The 17,080-nt window shown below is 49.3% G+C and overlaps 1 protein-coding gene across 1 annotated transcript in view; it reads left to right on the top strand.

Moving 5' to 3' along the window:
* The window catches only part of fah (fumarylacetoacetate hydrolase (fumarylacetoacetase)), a 72,841-nt gene that overhangs the window by 20,678 nt on the left and 35,083 nt on the right, over window positions 1-17,080 (top strand). Inside the window, exons 5-8 of the mRNA XM_038813707.1 lie at window positions 6,652-6,742; window positions 7,069-7,166; window positions 11,540-11,592; window positions 14,656-14,755. Of these exons, the coding sequence (XP_038669635.1) occupies window positions 6,652-6,742; window positions 7,069-7,166; window positions 11,540-11,592; window positions 14,656-14,755 (342 nt within the window). The remainder of the gene's footprint in view (window positions 1-6,651; window positions 6,743-7,068; window positions 7,167-11,539; window positions 11,593-14,655; window positions 14,756-17,080) is intronic.

Here is a 17,080-nt window from a genome sequence, read left to right as displayed (position 1 = left end):
TAGGTCAAATCTGGCCTGAAGGCTACGCCTTTCCCCCAGCAATCCCTCCTCTGGGGCCTCCGCATATCTCCTATCCACCTGCACCATCTCCCCTATCAGTCTCTCCCTCTCCCTCTGCTCCCCCCTCTCCCTATGGGTTCGGATGGAGATCAATTCCCCCCTCATCACCGCCTTCAATGCCTCCCAGACTGTCCCCACTCGAACCTCCCCGTTATTATTGGCCTCGAGGTACCTCTCGATACACCCCCGAATCCTCCCGGCCACCTCCTCATCTGCCAGCAGCCCCACCTCCAAGCGCCAGAGCGGACGTTGGTCCCTCTCGTCCCCCAGCCCGAGGTCCATCCAGTGCGGGGCATGATCCGAAATGGCAATGGCGGAGTATTCAACATCCTCCACCCTCGAAACCAGCCCCCTGCTCAGGACAAAAAAATCAATCCTCGAGTAGGCCTTATGTACATGGGAGAAAAACGAGTATTCCCTGGCCCTTGGCCTCGCAAACCTCCAGGGGTCCACCCCCCCCATCTGGTCCATGAATCCCCTCAACACCTTAGCCGCCGCCGGCCTCCTACCCGTCCGGGACTTGGATCGATCCAATGGGGGATCCAGTACCGTGTTGAAGTCCCCCCCTCCATGAGGCAGCACGGTAGCATGGTGGTTAGCATAAATGCTTCACAGCTCCAGGGTCCCAGGTTCGATTCCCGGCTGGGTCACTGTCTGTGCGGAGTCTGCACGTCCTCCCCGTGTGTGCGTGGGTTTCCTCCGGGTGCTCCGGTTTCCTCCCACAGTCCAAAGATGTGCGGGTTAGGTGGATTGGCCATGCTAAATTGCCCGTAGTGTCCTAAAAAAAAAAGTACGGTTAAGGGGGGGGTTGTTGGGTTACGGGTATAGGGTGGATACGTGGGTTTGAGTAGGGTGATCATGGCTCGGCACAACATCGAGGGCCGAAGGGCCTGTTCTGTGCAGTACTGTTCTATGTTCTATGATCAGGCACCCACCTCCAGGTCCGGAATGCGGCCCAGCATACGCCGCATAAACCCCGCATTGTCCCAATTTGGGGCGTAAACATTCACCAACACCACCTGCTCCCCCTGCAGCTTGCCACTCACCATCACATATCTCCCGCCACTGTCAGCCAACACATTTAACGCCTCAAACGATACCTTCTTCCCCACCAGGATCGCCACCCCCCTACTCTTCTCATCCAGCCCTGAGTGAAATACTTGGCCCACCCATCCCTTCCTCAGCCGAACCTGGTCCGCCACCCTCAGGTGTGTCTCCTGAAGCATGGCCACATCCGCCTTCAGTCCCTTCAGGTGCGCAAATACCTGGACCCGTTTGACCGGCCCATTCAGCCCCCTCACATTCCAGGTTATCAGCCGGATCCGAGGGCTCCCTGCCCCCTCCCCTGCCGATTAGCCATACCCCATCCCTTGCCCACCCCCGGCCAGCGTCCCCCGCTCTGCCAGTTTCCCACGGCGGCAACTCCCCCCCTCCAGCACCCCCTGCGTCCTCCAGCTCCTTCCTGACCGTTTCAACAGCAACCCGGTACCCCCCCCCCCCCCACCCCACCCCCAAGGCTAGGATCCCTCCCTCCACAACACTCCCGTGAGCCAGCTAACTTCTGCTGACCCCGGCGACTCCCGCCCTACCTTCGGCTCCTCCCCACATGGGACTGCCCCTCCTCCATTGTGCCCGTCAACGGGTCCCCCCTCCCCCCGCTCTTGCGCAGGAAAAGAAAACAGCCAGCAACGACCCGCGCTTCTCAGCCCCGGCCCCGCCCCCACCATCTCCCAGCGCGGGAAACCCGCAGAAAGCCCGCGCTTTCGCCCTGCCGGGGCCCGCCTCCTCCAGGGCCACTCCCATTGTCAGTCCCCCCCACCAGCTCCCCGAACTCCCCGTTTACCCCCCTGCCCGAACCCGTCCACCCGATCCCTGCTTAAAAACCCATGTAGAAAAAACAGTACGACATCACCCCACCCACCCTAAGGCCAACCCACTTCTTACACTAAACCAAGCAAATGCAAATACAGTATTATACAACATCCCCCACCCTAGACCCTCAGTTTGAGTCCAATTTCTCGGCCTGCACAAAGGCCCACGCCTCCTCCGGGGACTCAAAATAATGGTGCCGATCCTTATAGGTGACCCACAGACTCGCCGGCTGCAACATGCCGAACTTCACACTCCGTCTGTGGAGCACCGCCTTCGTCCGGTTAAACCCGGCCCTCCGCCTCGCCACCTCCGTGTTCTCCCACTTGCTGCTCCGCTCCTTCTTGACCCACCGGAGCACACACTCACGATCCACGAAGCGATGAAACCTCACCAACACCGCCCGCGGCGGCTCGTTCAGCTTGGGCCTCCTAGCCAGAATTCTGTGGGCCCCCTCCAACTCCAGGGGCCCCTGGAAGGACCCAGCCCCCATCAGCGAGTTTAACATAATCACCACATAGGCCGCTAGGTCCGATCCCTCCAGCCCCTCCGTGAGGCCCAGGATCCGCAAATTCTTCCTCCTCGACGGGTTATCCAGCTCCTCGAACCGCTCCTGCCATCTTTTATGGAGCGCCTCGTGCATCTCCACCTTCCCCGCCACGGCCACGACCTCGTCCTCCCTTTCGGAGGCCTGCTGCTGCAGCTCCCAGGTCGCAGCCCCCTGGGCTGTCTGGGTCTCCATCAGCTCCCTGTTAGTTACCTTCAGGGACTCCAGCAGCTCCAACTTCAGCTCCTGGAAGCAGCACAGCAGAGTCGCTTGCTGTTCCTGAGCCCACTTCCTCAGCTCCTCGAGGTCTCCGCCGGCCGCCATTTTATCTTCCTGCCCCCGTTTTTCCAGAGGTGCTTTCTTCGGCTTTTTCTCTGCCCCACTCCTGGTCCGGACCATGGGACCGTTGGAGTCGACTACTGCCCTCTTCCCCCGTTGGGGTTCGCCACTACAGCTCCGTTGGGGGCCCTGAAAAGAGCCCCAAAGTCCGTTCTCCGCGGGAGCCGCCGAATGTGCGGCTTAACTGCTCATCGCCGCCACTGGAAGTCGCCGCCTGTCCCCTGTCATAATATACATCCAGGTATATGATCGAGTGCAGACAGGCAGTGATTGACACACGGGATGACCAGTGAGTACACAGAGAACAGCAGCCAATCACCAGACAGGACATGACCACAATAAAGCCAGAGGGCACCAGTTTTCCCGTGCTCTCGGGATCCAGCCTCTGAGACAGTCAGAGCTCGTCAGCAGCAACTAACACGAACACCATGTGGTAGTCAGTAAGTCTGGTCAGGTTAGCCTCAGGTCTCCAGTCAAGTCAGCATAGTGTCAACCCACAGTTAAGCATGTAATATAGTTAGATGTTAAATAAAAGCGTGTTGCATCTTTTCAAGTGTTGGAAGCCTGTCTCTCTCTACTGCACCAAACGCAGTCCACGTAGACCCAGCCTACCCAACACATTATCCCCTGCAGTTACCGTAAAAGATTGCGGAATTTTAATCACAAATTACGCTCAGGTGCAACTTGAGCTTCTGATATCCTTTCCACTACTTTCCAAAAACATCGGAAGAAGCTGGCCCCATCTACCAAACGGGTGTGCCCCTAGTGAATTGTACTCATTCTCAGGACTTGAAAATGAAATGAAAATCGCTTATTGTCACAAGTAGGCTTCAATGAAGTTACTGTGAAAAGCCCCTAGTCGCCACATTCCGGCGCCTGTCCGGGGAGGCTGGTACGGGAATCGAACCGTGCTGCTGGCCTGCTTGGTCTGCTTTAAAAGCCAGCGATTTAGCCCAGTGAGCTAAACCAGCATTATTTCCAAAAATAAAGCCATCTTTCGGGCACAGGGACCTGAGTAAGGTACATTTTAAAAAGGTTTCGAACGCAGTTTTGGTTTTTGTTTACCAAGAAAACTGGAAATGCGTCCATAGATTTTAAAAGTAATTTGACATCAGGTTCATTACAGGTGGTGTTTTGACGCTACGCTTAAAAATGCTTATTTTTTGTGTTGGACCTATTTTCACTTGCACTAATAAAGGTTCCTCCAATCATCACTATTAAGCCCCTGTATTCAGACCCAGCTACAAAATTTGGCAATCGACTCTATCCCTCTCCATGTCTGAGATTGAACGAGACTGTGTCACTGTTGACTTTGGGATGAGCGTTGGCATACTGGCTGCTGTAAGCCTCCTGGTTTCATCCACCTCCTCCCTCCTCCACACATTTGTTTTCTGCTGATACCCCCCCCCCCCGCCCCCGCCCCGGCGAATGTCAGGGGCTAAGCAATGTGTGAAAAAAGGAGAGGCGTTCACTCTCCTGGTCGCCTAGTAACAGTGTAATTCCCATGCATTTAGTGCCAACTTACTTCAGCAGCTAGAGACAAGTCTCAGCTATTGAGGAGGCTTCTTTTCTCAGCATCAAAGTGAGTTTTGATAAAGCCATCATTCAATTAATCTAATCCGAGAAATGTTCAAATCCGTGGACTCAGCAATCCAGCCTTCTCACTGTGGAGCCTCAGTCAGTAGACTGGAGACAGGCACAGCACAGTCACTCTCCACCTTTCCCAGTGCATTGACCGATAGCACAATGCTGCTCGCTCCCCACAGGAACATATTGGCTCCTGCTGCCCTGTGCTAAGTATTTCTGAGGCTCACCAACCCCCACGCATCCCTAAAAATGAATACCACAGACTCCCATCCAATCACCATTCCTCAGTATATAGCAGCGCCTTCGCTTCTCTCCCCACCACTCAATCTCCACTCCAACCCTCCTCTCCAGCACCCTCCACTCTCCCCTTCCATTCTCCCTGCCCCTCCTATTCACACCCTCCCCTCCCCACACCCACCCTTTCTCTCCCCTCCCTCTTCCTCAACCCTCCCTACTGCCCTTGCTCCCCATCCCTCCTGCATGGCTCCTCCCATTCTCCCCCCTTCCCCAACCCTTCACCCTCTGCTTCACCCTCCCACTCTTCTCCTCTTTGCCCCCTCCCTCTCCCCTCCCACTCCTCTCCTCCCCACCTCTCACTCTCCCTCCCTATCCCCTCATCTCCACCACTTCTCTCCCCTCCCACTCCCCTCCTCCCCACCCCTTCGTCTCCACTCCCGATTCTCTCCCCTGCTCTCACTACCCCCTCTCCTCCTCCATGCCCCTTCCCTCCCTCTCCCATCTTTCTCTATATTTGTTCATGGCGTGTGGGCCTCACTGGCTAGGCCAGCGTTTCTTACCTACTTCATCCTGTTATTGAAGAATATTCGAGCCATTCAGTAAATTCTGAGCAGGCAAATTCATAACTTGTCCCTCAACCACGCTCTAGGTTAAAGTGTTAAATGTGATTAATGTAGTCACAGGCACAGTAAATGCTGTACATTCATTTCTTACTGAGTTATTCAATTAATTTTTATTCACAGAACATAGAATCCCTACAGTACAGTCCATCAAGTCCGCACCAACCCTGTGCAAGAGCACTATACTCAATCCCCCGGCACTGTAACCCCACCTAACCTGCACATCCCTGGACACTAAGGGCAATTTTGCTTTATCATGGCCTATTCATCTAACCTGCACATCTTTGGACTGTGAGAGGAAACCGGAACACCTGAAGGAATCCCACGCGGACACGGGGTGAACATGCAGACTCCGCACTGACAGTCACCCAAGGCTGAAATTGAACCCAGGTCCTGGCGCAGTGAGGCAGCAGCTCTAACCACTGTGCCACCGTGCCACGCTCCCTCATTCATGAAATGTGGGATTCGCTCACCAAGCCAGTATTTGTTGCCCATCCTTAATTACCCTTGAGAAGTTGCTGGTGAGCTGCATTTTTGAACCACTGCAGTCTCTGTGGTGTTGATACACCCACAATGCTGATAGGGAGGGAGTTCCAGGATTGTGACCCAGTGATAGTGAAGAAATGGCCGATATAATTCCAAGTCAGTTAGGCGAGTGACTTGGAGGGGTACCACCAGGTGGTGGTGTGCTGCTCTTCTCTCCTCATTCCCGCCCTTTCCGTCCCACCCTCCTTTCCCAATCAATCTCCCCTCAGTCGTTGCTTCTCCTCTTTTCTCCTCTTCCCCTCCATCTTCCCCTCTACTTCCTTCCTACCTCCCGTTTTACTCCATTCCCTTTTTCTTTTACTACCCCCTTACCCTTCACTCTGCTCTTCCATAACCGTGCTCCTCCTCCTCCACCCAATGATGGATGTGCCCCACTGCCCAATTGGGAGGGTAATTGTAGGGAATGAGTTCTTTACAACCCTCCTGCCCCCCACCTACATTCCCACTTAGATGTGAGGTGGGAACCTTAATAGCACTAAGTTTTCAAGTTGTTCAAGTGTTTTCCTGTTGTTGGAACTTGCTGTATTGCCCAGGTCAGTGAAGGTTCCTCCTGCAGCGAGTGTGCCTTTGGAAGTTGCTTTGCTCATTTGTACAGTGAGGGGGCAGCAGAGAGCAATGAGTAGTCTATCTCTGCACAAGAATCTCGCTGACCCCAAAGTTGTGACAGGATTTGCTTATGAAGTGTATTCTGGGCTATTCTGCTAACATGGCAGTGTACAACTTGTGCTGTCAGGGGAAATAAAGATTCATAGAGGCACCTTTTTTTATTATACGGTAACAGAGACTGGAAATGGTTCCAAATGTCGATAAAGTAAAGGTGCTGCATTTTATATTTTTTATTTCTAGGGGATTACACAGATTTCTATTCGTCACGTCAGCATGCCACCAATGTTGGAATCATGTTTCGAGGAAAGGAGAATGCCCTCATGCCAAACTGGTTAGTGCTGACGCTGTAATCCTGCCTGGAAATATTTCAGCTTTAAAAAAAACTCATTTACAGTATGTGGGCGTAGCTGGTGAGTCGAAACCTCCACCTGGCTTCAAATGGCTGTCCCTTCCTGGTTGGGCCGAGTGGCCACCCTCCCACAATTCTAGCTTGTGGCTGACCTGGGTTCAATCTGAGTGGGGAAATGCCCATGTCCGCGGTCAGTTCAGATGAATGGAGCACGGTCCAGCCCCTCTTGGTATGTGTGACTGCAAAGGAAAGTTAGGCGATGCAGAGATAGCCGGAGTTTAAACCATTTCTCTGTGTGCCGCTCCCAGGTTGCACTTACCAGTTGCTTACAATGGCCGCGCGTCATCTGTCATCGTGTCTGGGACCCCCGTCAGAAGACCCATGGGACAGACCAGACCAGACGAGAGTAAGTATGAGGCTGCGGAATTGCAATTTTGACTTCAGCGCTAAGCAACGAAAAATATTTTTGCGCCCTGAAGGTTAGTCCAGAGAAATTGGGCGGGATTTTTTGGCTGCGCCCACCTGGCGACCGGAAATTCCCAACCGAGGTTAACGGACCTGTTACATGTTCCCCGTCCTGCCCGTGGCGATCTTGCGCCGGGCACGGCTGAAAAATCCAGCCCATTGTTTATCTCGAAAACCTCTTAAAATCTACCATGACATTTTGATTCCTCAATTATTCCTTAAAGCCTTGACATCAAGAAGGGCTATTTGAATCTGGATAAAAATAGCTTTATTGACCAGCTTGAAATCTTGTATCTCTTGATGTCACAGTTCAGAGATCCTGGTGATACAGTATTGTCGTATTGATAGTTTGGAATGCCCTTCAGCAGCTTATGAGGTTATAGGATAGAGGCCTTACACCGCATATAGAAATTTATTTTAATGATCCTGAACAGTTGATGAGGGAGGTTTTTATAAGGGGCAACGTAAGGAGTCCAAACCGAGTGTAGGGAAAAACAAAACTTACTTTTATTTAACATGTCACCTGTTATATACAGCTCCAGTAGTTCTCTTCTGGACTGTATACAAAAGCGCATGAATTGCGTTAAGGGCCACCCCGCTCCCTTATCGGGGGAGCTCGTATTCTGCAAGCTCCACGAGGTATGGATCATCCCTACCCCGTGAGACACGTGCGGGTTATAACAGGGGTAACATTCTTCAGCAGGGACCGTGTGTTAAACGGAAGTGAAATCTTTCCTTTACTTCATAATAATAACAATCTTTGTTATTGTCATAAGTAGGCTTACATCAACACTGCAATGAAGTTACTGTGAAAATCCCCTAGATTAAAAAAAATAAATTTAGAGTACCCAATTATTTCTTTTACAATTAAGGGGTAATTTTAGCGTGGCCAATCCATCTAATCTGCACATCTTTGGGTTGTGGGGATGATACCCACACAGACACTCGGAGAATGTGCAAACTCCACACAGACAGTGACCCAGGGCCGGAATTGAACATGGGTCCTCGGCGCTGTAGGCAGCAGTGCTAACCACTGCGCCACTGTGTCGCCCATCCCGAAAGTCCCCTAGTTATAGCACTACGGCGCCTGTCCGGATACACTGAGGGAGAATTCAGAATGTCCAATTCACCCAACAAGCACGTAATTAGGGACTTGCAGGAGGAAACCCGCGCAGACACAGGGAGAATGTGCAGACTCCATCTGCACAGACAGTGACCCAAGCCGGGAACTGAACCTGGGTCCCTGGTGCTGTGAAGCAACAGTGCTAACCACTGTGCTACTGTGCCAGCCATTTGGTGCATATAATAATAATAATCACTTGTCACAAGTAGGCTTCAATGAAGTTACTGTGAAAAACCCCTAGTCGCCACATTCCGGCGCCTGTTAGGGGAGGCCGGTACGGGAATTGAACCCGCGCTGCTGGCCTTGTTCTGCATTACAAGCCAGCTGTTTAGCTCACTGTGCTAATCCAGCCCCTTAAAAAACAAAATTATACAAAAACAACTTGCAGCTAAATACCACCTCAAATGTAATAAAACATCCCAAAGTATTCCACAGCAGCATTCTCAAACAGAATTGGCAGGGTCAAAGGAGAGTTTAAATCAGGTGAGGAAAGGTAGATGAGTAAGGCGGGCTGTGAGAGCGAGAGCGAGAGTGAGGTTTAGGGAGGAAATTCCAGAGCTTGGGTCCCTGGCAACTAAAAGCACAACCTGGAGAGATTAGAATCGGGGATGCTCAAGAGGTCAGAATTGGAGGAGAGCACAAGGGTTGTAGGCCTGGAGGAGGGCACAGCGATAGGAAGGTCTGAAGGCGTGACAATTATGGGAATGCTAATATTGAGGTGCTGCTGGACTGGGAGACACCGGAGCAATGCGTGTTTGAAACTGTGTGTTGGGAAGCAGATAGCAAGAGATTTTAGATGGGCTCAGGTTTATAGAGGATAGAAGACGGGGAAGCCAGCCAGGATAACATTGGAATAATCAGGCTTACAGGTAACAAATGAGTTAAAGTTTCAGTGTTAGATAAACTGAGACAGGAGCGGAGCTGGTGATGTTATTTTGGCAGAAGTAGGTAGTCTTGGTGCTGGCAAAGATATAGCATTGGAAGCTCACCTCGGGATTAAACAGAACAGCAAAGGTGGTATCTTGTGCCCTCTCCCATTGTGAGTTTGATAGTGGGGAGCACATGTAATCAGCTGGGAGCGTGGCACCTTCCCGCCTGCAGCTTAATCACGTCCATGGTGCGTGGGCGGCCTTCCTGCCCTGGCACCCAATTGGCACCCATAGGTAGGCATTTAATGTCCACTTAAGGGCCTCATCCCACCACTGCTGGTATTAACCCATGGCAAGCGGGGTGCAGGGAATTTGACAAGCACATGGTGTGGGTCAGCTTGCGGGCTCTTGCAGGGGCTTCCTTCATTCAAAGGCATTGAGTGCCTGATTGTGAGACCCTACATCGGGAAGAGCGGGAGCCACTGCAAGAGACACTCCCCTACCTTTGCTGACAATCCCTACCACCCTCGCAACCCCCACCTCGCAACCCCCCACCCCCCGCCTTCACTCATCTGTGGCCCGGTATTCAACAACGGCCCTGGGCCTTGGTGGTGTAGTATTGACAATGCTGCTGTTCAACAGAGCTGCTGGCCTGTTTCTTGCCCAGGGGTCTTTGCCTGGGGAAGGCCCACCACTGTCTATCTAAGCGTCTCGGTGGCACCCAATTCAGCAGGTCCTCCCTAAAAGAGGCACCAGCCAGTGGGTGGGACCCCCCATTGCTTAAATTAAATACAGCCTGAAGATTGTAAACTTTGTTTGGCTCAGCCACAGACTGGGGAAATGATCTTGTATGGTGATAGGTAGTGTAACCGGAATAAGATATGGGAGGGGAAACTACAAGGGATTTTCCAGCTTTTTATTTTCAAATTGTTCTAGGTAGTGTAACCGGAATAAGATATGGGAGGGGAAACTACAAGGGATTTTCCAGCTGCTTATTTTCAAATTGGTCTCTAGCAAACGCATTGCTGCTGTTTGCGCTGTCAACTCTGGAGCAGGATTCTACAGAATGTGGAACTTTGCTCAGTGTACTTTCCGAGGCTGCATACACAGAGGGAGCCTGTACACAACTATTTATCTTATGCAGGTCGGCAACCCATTTCAGGGGCAGCACGGTAGCATTGTGGATAGCACAATCGCTTCACAGCTCCAGGGTCCCGGGTTCGATTCCGGCTTGGGTCACTGTCTGTGTGGAGTCTGCACATCCTCCCCGTGTGTGCGTGGGTTTCCTCCGGGTGCTCCGGTTTCCTCCCACAGTCCAAAGATGTGCAGGTTAGGTGGATTGGCCATGATAAATTGCCCTTAGTGTTGGGTGGGGTTACTGAGTTATGGGGATAGGGTGGAGTTGTTGACCTTGGGTAGGGTGCTCTTTCCAAGAGCCGGTGCAGACTCGATGGGCCTTCTTCTGCACTGTAAATTCTATGATTCACACCTCTTCCAAGTTGGATTTTATCTGATGTTCATGCATACAAAATAAGGAGATGTGTAAAATGGAGGAAGAATTCATTATTGCCCATTTTACATTCTCTCACAAAGTCACGTTGGACCAAATCCCTTCACTTTCTGGTCATGTGTGGGGTTGTGTGCATCTTTTCTGGATTTTGAGAGCTGTCAGTGAATGAAGCGTGCTTTTAATTTTGACGAGTTGCAGAATCCCATCACCTCTATCTAACCCTAATAACGAGCCTTCACCTCAAATCAAGCCTCAGTCAGAGCCTCAATCAAGCCAGGCTTTCAGTCCCGCTCTGCTTATTCCTGTGCCTCGGAGGAAAAGACTCCTAATTTGTGGGGAGATATCTTATCTGTGAGTCACAGCCTCTCGGAGCTTGTGTACGACCGCACAATCTGATTATATGTTCGATTATTTGAGGGTCGGTGCTCGGAGGTTATTTCAATGCGAAGTTGCTGTACATTTAGTTTTTATTTTCCATTCCTTGCACTAGTACTGGATGGAAAATCAAGTGTGCTCTGAATCGCTGATAAGCCACACTTGCTCTTCCCTCAGGCAAAGGAGCTGATATGGTGATTTCATAAAACTACAGATATGATAGTGTCGGCCGCATCATGTCCTGGCTGAATTGGAACACAGTATGAAGTTTGGTCTTTCGTGTTGTTTTGTAATTTTGCGTCTGGAAGCACACTCAACATGTCTGAATATTTATTACACTATTTAATAGCAGAAAATTCAATGCTACGCTATGGAATATATTGCATTTGGTTGCCATGGTAATGTTTAACCGGTGAATATAAACATTCTGATTACAGCAAAGCCGCCTGTATTTGGAGCCTGCAAACTTCTGGACATTGAATTGGAAATGGTATGTTTATTTTGTTCAAACTTGCAAAGTGACACCACTAACAAGGGCAGCAGTTATTCGTGTCTTTCGACACCAGTTTGTCAACCAATAAGTTGGAGGCAGAGTAGGTCTTACGTCAGGATTCACAACAGTCTATTTTGCAGAAAGCAAAAACTATTTACTCTGTAAGCAGCAAAGCAAACAATCTATTCAAACAGTGCACTGCTATAGTCTCAGGCGAGTATTTAAAAGGAGAATCTACAAACTACAACAAACAGACCTCATATAACTGAAGCTACCACAGCTTATCCTAATAATAAAAGCAATGTGATTTATGTAGCAAAATATAGCGAGTGGAGGATAGTCACACATTACCAATGATGTTTGAAAATCGATCGCGATCACTTCCAGCAGTGTGGACCCTAGGTATGATTGACTGGGGCATTAACCAACCATTTCTATTCCCAGTTAGAATAGTGAGGCCACAATGTACAGCCATCATTTATTCCCCTTGAGAAGGTGGTGGTGAGTTTTGAACTGCAGCAGCCCATGTGATGTAGATACACCCAGAGCGCTGTGAGGGAGGGAGTTCCAGGATTTTGACCCTGCGACAGTGAAGGAATGGCGATGTAGTTCCAAGTCAAGATGGTGAGTGACTTGAAGCAGATCCTGAGAGATGATTTACCCACGTGCCTGCTGCACATTACAAAATGGCCAATATTTCTGTATCTGATTGTGTTTTGTCTGAGGCAGGAGGAATTCAAGTCAATGAGAGCAATATTCAACCAATGCCTTCCCAAAAGGACAGGGGAATAGCGGCACCTCCCGAGATACTCAAGGCCCACCCAATCTGATTGTGCTGCAAGCCTGCATCCCCCAATGAAATGGAGGGATGAGGTGTTGAGGCACTCTCAATTACGACATGAAAGTTAGGTCAGTAATCAAAGGCTTTAATAAGCAGTGAACAATGGCAGCCTCCATGAGAAGTGTACTCGCAAAATGGAGTCTCATCTTAAGTACTGTTTCCCAGGGGGCGTAGCCAGAGGCGGAGTCCCCCAGGGTTCCAAGCCTCTTAAAGGGGCAATGTATTCCGATCATCACAAGCCTCTTAAAGGGGCAAGGTATTCCGATCATCACAGGTGTACTATGCAAATCGGGGTCTGACAATAGATGTACTTTTCAGGCACAAGTGGGTGACGTGCTCATCATGCACTCTGATCTTTTCTATCAGGCACTGAGCGCCACGCACTCTGACCTTTTCTGTCAGGTACTGAGCACCACGCACTCTGACCTTTTCTGTCAGGTGCTGAGCACCACGCACTCTGAACTTTTCTGTCAGGTACCGAGCACCACGCACTCTGACCTTTTCTGTCAGGTGCTGAGCACCACGCACTCTGACCTTTTCTGTCAGGTACTGGGCACCACGCACTCTGAACTTTTCTGTCAGGCACTGAGCACCATGCAATATGACCTTTTCTGTCAGCCAGGAAGTGGCCTAATCAAAGGTTCTAAAACAGATTGCCACAAAATAGTCCGGAACACTTCCCAATACAGTTTGGAGATCAACCCTTTGCTGACCTCTGAATAAAAGCAAATTACTACGGATGCTAGAATCTGAAACGAAAGAGAGTCATCGGACTTGAAACGTTAGCTCTTTTATCTCCCTTCAGATGCTGCCAGACTTACTGAGATTTTCCAGCATTTTCTCTTTCCTTTGCTGACCTCTGTCTCTTTAGTTAGAATTTTGAGCAGCCAGTTCTTCTATTTTGTAACACTCAGCTCAGGATGAAGGTCAGGGAAGGGTTGAAGTTCAGATTTAGCCCTCTTGACTCCAGTCCCGCAAAACAGCAACACGATTACAATTAGGAACCTGAGGGCAGCATTGTGGTGCAGTGGTTAGCACTGCTGCCTCACGGCGCCGAGGTCCCAGGTTCAATTCCGGCTCTGGGTCACTGTCTGTGAGGAGTTTGCACGTTCTCCCTGTGTTTGCGTGGGTTTTGCCCCCACAACCCAAAGATGTGCAGTGTAGGTGGATTGGCCACAATAAATTGCCCCTTACTTGGAAAAAACTAATTGGGTACTCTAAACTTTAAAAAAATTAGTAATCTAAACGTTTTTTTTATTTTTATTTTTAAAAATGTAGCGTATCCAATTATTTTTTTTCCCAATTAACGGACAATTTAGGGTGGCCAATTCAGCTGCTAGGTACATCTTTGGGTTCTGGGCGTGAGATCCACGCAGACATGGGGAGAATGTGCAAACTCCACCTGACAGTAACCTGGGGCCAGGATCGAACCTGGGTCCTCAGCGCCGTGAGGCAGCAGTGCTAACCCCCCCACACACACACCCCGCAACACATTTACCCCTATTGTCCTTTAAAGTGGCACTCTGATCTCAGAGGTGCGAGATCTGCCCAATAGATTAGATCCCTCCCCTCTCAGTTGCAGTGTGGATCCCGGCGTCTTTTCCAAGTGCTGTGGACTGGCATGCCGGGCGCTATTAGTGCTAGGGTAGACCTGTCCTGATTCTCCGCTGGTGGGAAAACTTAGACTCCGGAACGGAGGAATCCGGCCCAGCTGTTGGACAGTTACTGAATCCTGTGGTGTACCAACCAATGTAATGATATGTATAATCTAAGGAGAGTAAAGGGTTAACAAGATGATGTTCATGTATCTCAACACTAGATGGCATCACTGAGTAGTCTAATAAAAGGCTGCGTCTCTCAGCATTCTGGGAGAAGTTTATGGAGAAGGATAGTGCGAGGTTGAGATAAAGTGTTGGTTGTAATAGAGAGACATAATAGATTACGGTAACATCGATTCAATACTGGTATTTTGTTTCAGTAGAGTATGCGAACCATTAAAGTAGTATAAAATAAACTAGCTTTGTTTTAAATACATAGCTTGATGTTCTTTGTAAACACTCCAACTTTTAGCTATCTTGGAGAACTATACAAGGAACATCACAACCAATACGAGCTGTGCTTCCCATTCAGCATCAATAGGAGCTGTGTCACCTAGAAAGCTCTTGTGTTCTGAAAGAAAATGTACTCCAATATGTACTGTACCTTTCCTCTTAAATTAGGCTTTCTTCATTGGACCAGGCACCAAGTTAGGAGAGCCGATTGATATATCCCAGGCTCATGAACATATCTTCGGGATGGTTCTAATGAACGACTGGAGTGGTAAGACTGTGTGTTTGTGAATCATTTTTCCGCTGGTCAAGTTTACTGTCACTGGAGGAAAGGTCCGTGTAGGATAGCACAGTGGGGGTGGCACGGTAGCACAGTGGTTAGCACGGTTGCTTAGAAAGGGTCAAGAGCTTCAAGTTTTTAGGTGTACAGATCACCAACAGCCTGTCATGCCGACACTATAGTTAAGAAAGCCCACCAACGACTCTACTCTCTCAGAAGACTTAAGGAAATTTGGCATGTCAGCTATGTCTCTCACCAACTTCTACAGATGCACCATAGAAAGCATTCTTTCTGGTTGTATCACAGCTTGGTATGGAGCCTGCTCTGCCCAAGACTGCAGGAAACTACAAAAGGTCGTGAATGTAGCCCAGTCCATCACGCAAACCAGCTCCCATCTATTCCCACTCTATAATTCCCGCTGCCTCAGAAAGGCAGCCAGCATAATTAAGGACCCCACGCATCCCGGACATACTCTCTTCCACCTCCTTCCGTCAGGAAAAAGATACCAAAGTTTGAGGTCACGTACCAACCGACTCAAGAACAGCTTTTTCCCTACTGCCATCAGACTTTTGAATGGACCTACCTCGTATTAAGTTGATCTTTTCTCTACACCTTGCTATAACTGTAACATTATATTCTGCAGTCTCTCCTTCCTTCCCGATGTACGGTATGCATTGTTTGTACAGCATGCAAGAAACAATACTTTTCACTGTATACTGATACATGTGACAATAATAAATCAAATCAAATCAGGGTCCCAGGTTCGATTCCTGGCTTGGGTCACTGTCTGTGCGGAGTCTGCACGTTCTCCCTGTGTTTGCGTGGTTTCCTCCGGGTGCTCCGGTTTCCTCCTACAGTCCAAAGATGTGCAGGTTAGGTTCATTGGTCATGCTAAATTGCCCTTCATGTCCAAAAAGGTTCGGAGGGGTTACTGGTTTACGGGGATAAGGTGGAGGTGTGGGCTTAGTTAGGGTGCTCTTTCCAAGGGCCGGTGAAGACTGGATGGGCCGAATGGTCTCCTTCGGCACTGTAAATTCTATGATTCTACGATAAAGAATTATACTCAAACACTCCAGCTGAATTTTCAATGGCAGGAGGAGATGAGCAAGGTAGGGGGGCTGTGATTTAAAAGGTGCTTTCCTGGTGATAACTGGGCTCTCAGCAAAGCTTCATGTATGCTTGGCTGAGAGTCCTGTGCACCCAATTAAAAACATTGTTTGATTAATGTTAAAGAATCCCTACAGTGCTGAAGGAGGCCATTTGTTCCATCGAGCCTGTACCAACTGTCTGAAAGAGCACCCGACCAAGTCCCACTCCCTTGCCCTATCGCCATAACCCCACTTAACCTGCATATCTTTGGACACTAAGGGACAATTCATCATGGCCAATCCACCTAACCTGCACATCTTTAGACAGTGGGAGGAAACTGGAATACCTGGAGGAAACCCATGCAGACACACGGAGAAAATGTAAACTCCACACAGTCACTCAAGGCCAAAATTGAACCGGGTCGCTGGCACAGTGAGGCAGCAGTGCTAACCACCGTGACACTGTATCCACCTGATTATGTATTATAACCAATGTTCTTCTGTACAGTATGTCAATTGATAGGTGGTGACATAATCAGGGACACTTGGGGGATTTTCCCTCTCTTTCACCAAGGATTGTTATCAAGAAACACCTCGGTAATAAAGTCTGACAACTGTAAGGTGTGTGTGGCAACCTGGTTATCTTTTGTCTCTACTGTCAAGTAAAAGCAAAACCCCTTAAAACATAACAATTGACAGCTCTGGCTCTCTGACCTCGACAGTCAATTTCGCAATGTGTATTTACACAAGGTTAAATGGTTTCAAAGTTTTGTGGTTTTTGTTGTTGACACTTTGTAGGGCTGAGCGATTGATACTTTTATTGCCTTGTAGTGAAATTATGTTTTAACATAATGGAAAGTAACAAATAAATTAATGTCTTAAATTTTTTTTTTACACATCCTACTGTCATTTATAGGTTAATTTTCTCTATACAATGTGATTGGGTCAGTGCCCCCCCCCCCACCGGAAATGAGAGTGATTTGTCTTGGGGCACACCATCTGAGCCAGGAGTTTTCCTGACTCCGCTACCCAGCGATGTTGACTTTCTGAGAATGTCCAACGTTTACTGTTTTTATTTCAGGTTTCCAGCATCGGTGTCTTTGCTTTTCGATCTCGCCTTCTGTTGAGCCTCAAGAACGTTCCTTGAATGTGGAGTCCAACATTGTACTCTAACTGGGATCTTATTATCATTTGATAATGGGCTTGGTGGTGGCTCTTGGCTTTTATA

Source organism: Scyliorhinus canicula, chromosome 12, assembly GCF_902713615.1.
Source record: "Scyliorhinus canicula chromosome 12, sScyCan1.1, whole genome shotgun sequence".
Classification (NCBI taxonomy): Eukaryota; Metazoa; Chordata; class Chondrichthyes; order Carcharhiniformes; family Scyliorhinidae; genus Scyliorhinus; species Scyliorhinus canicula.
The sequence above is the reverse complement of the archived record's forward strand: the minus strand, read 5'-3'. Positions and strand labels throughout refer to the sequence as shown.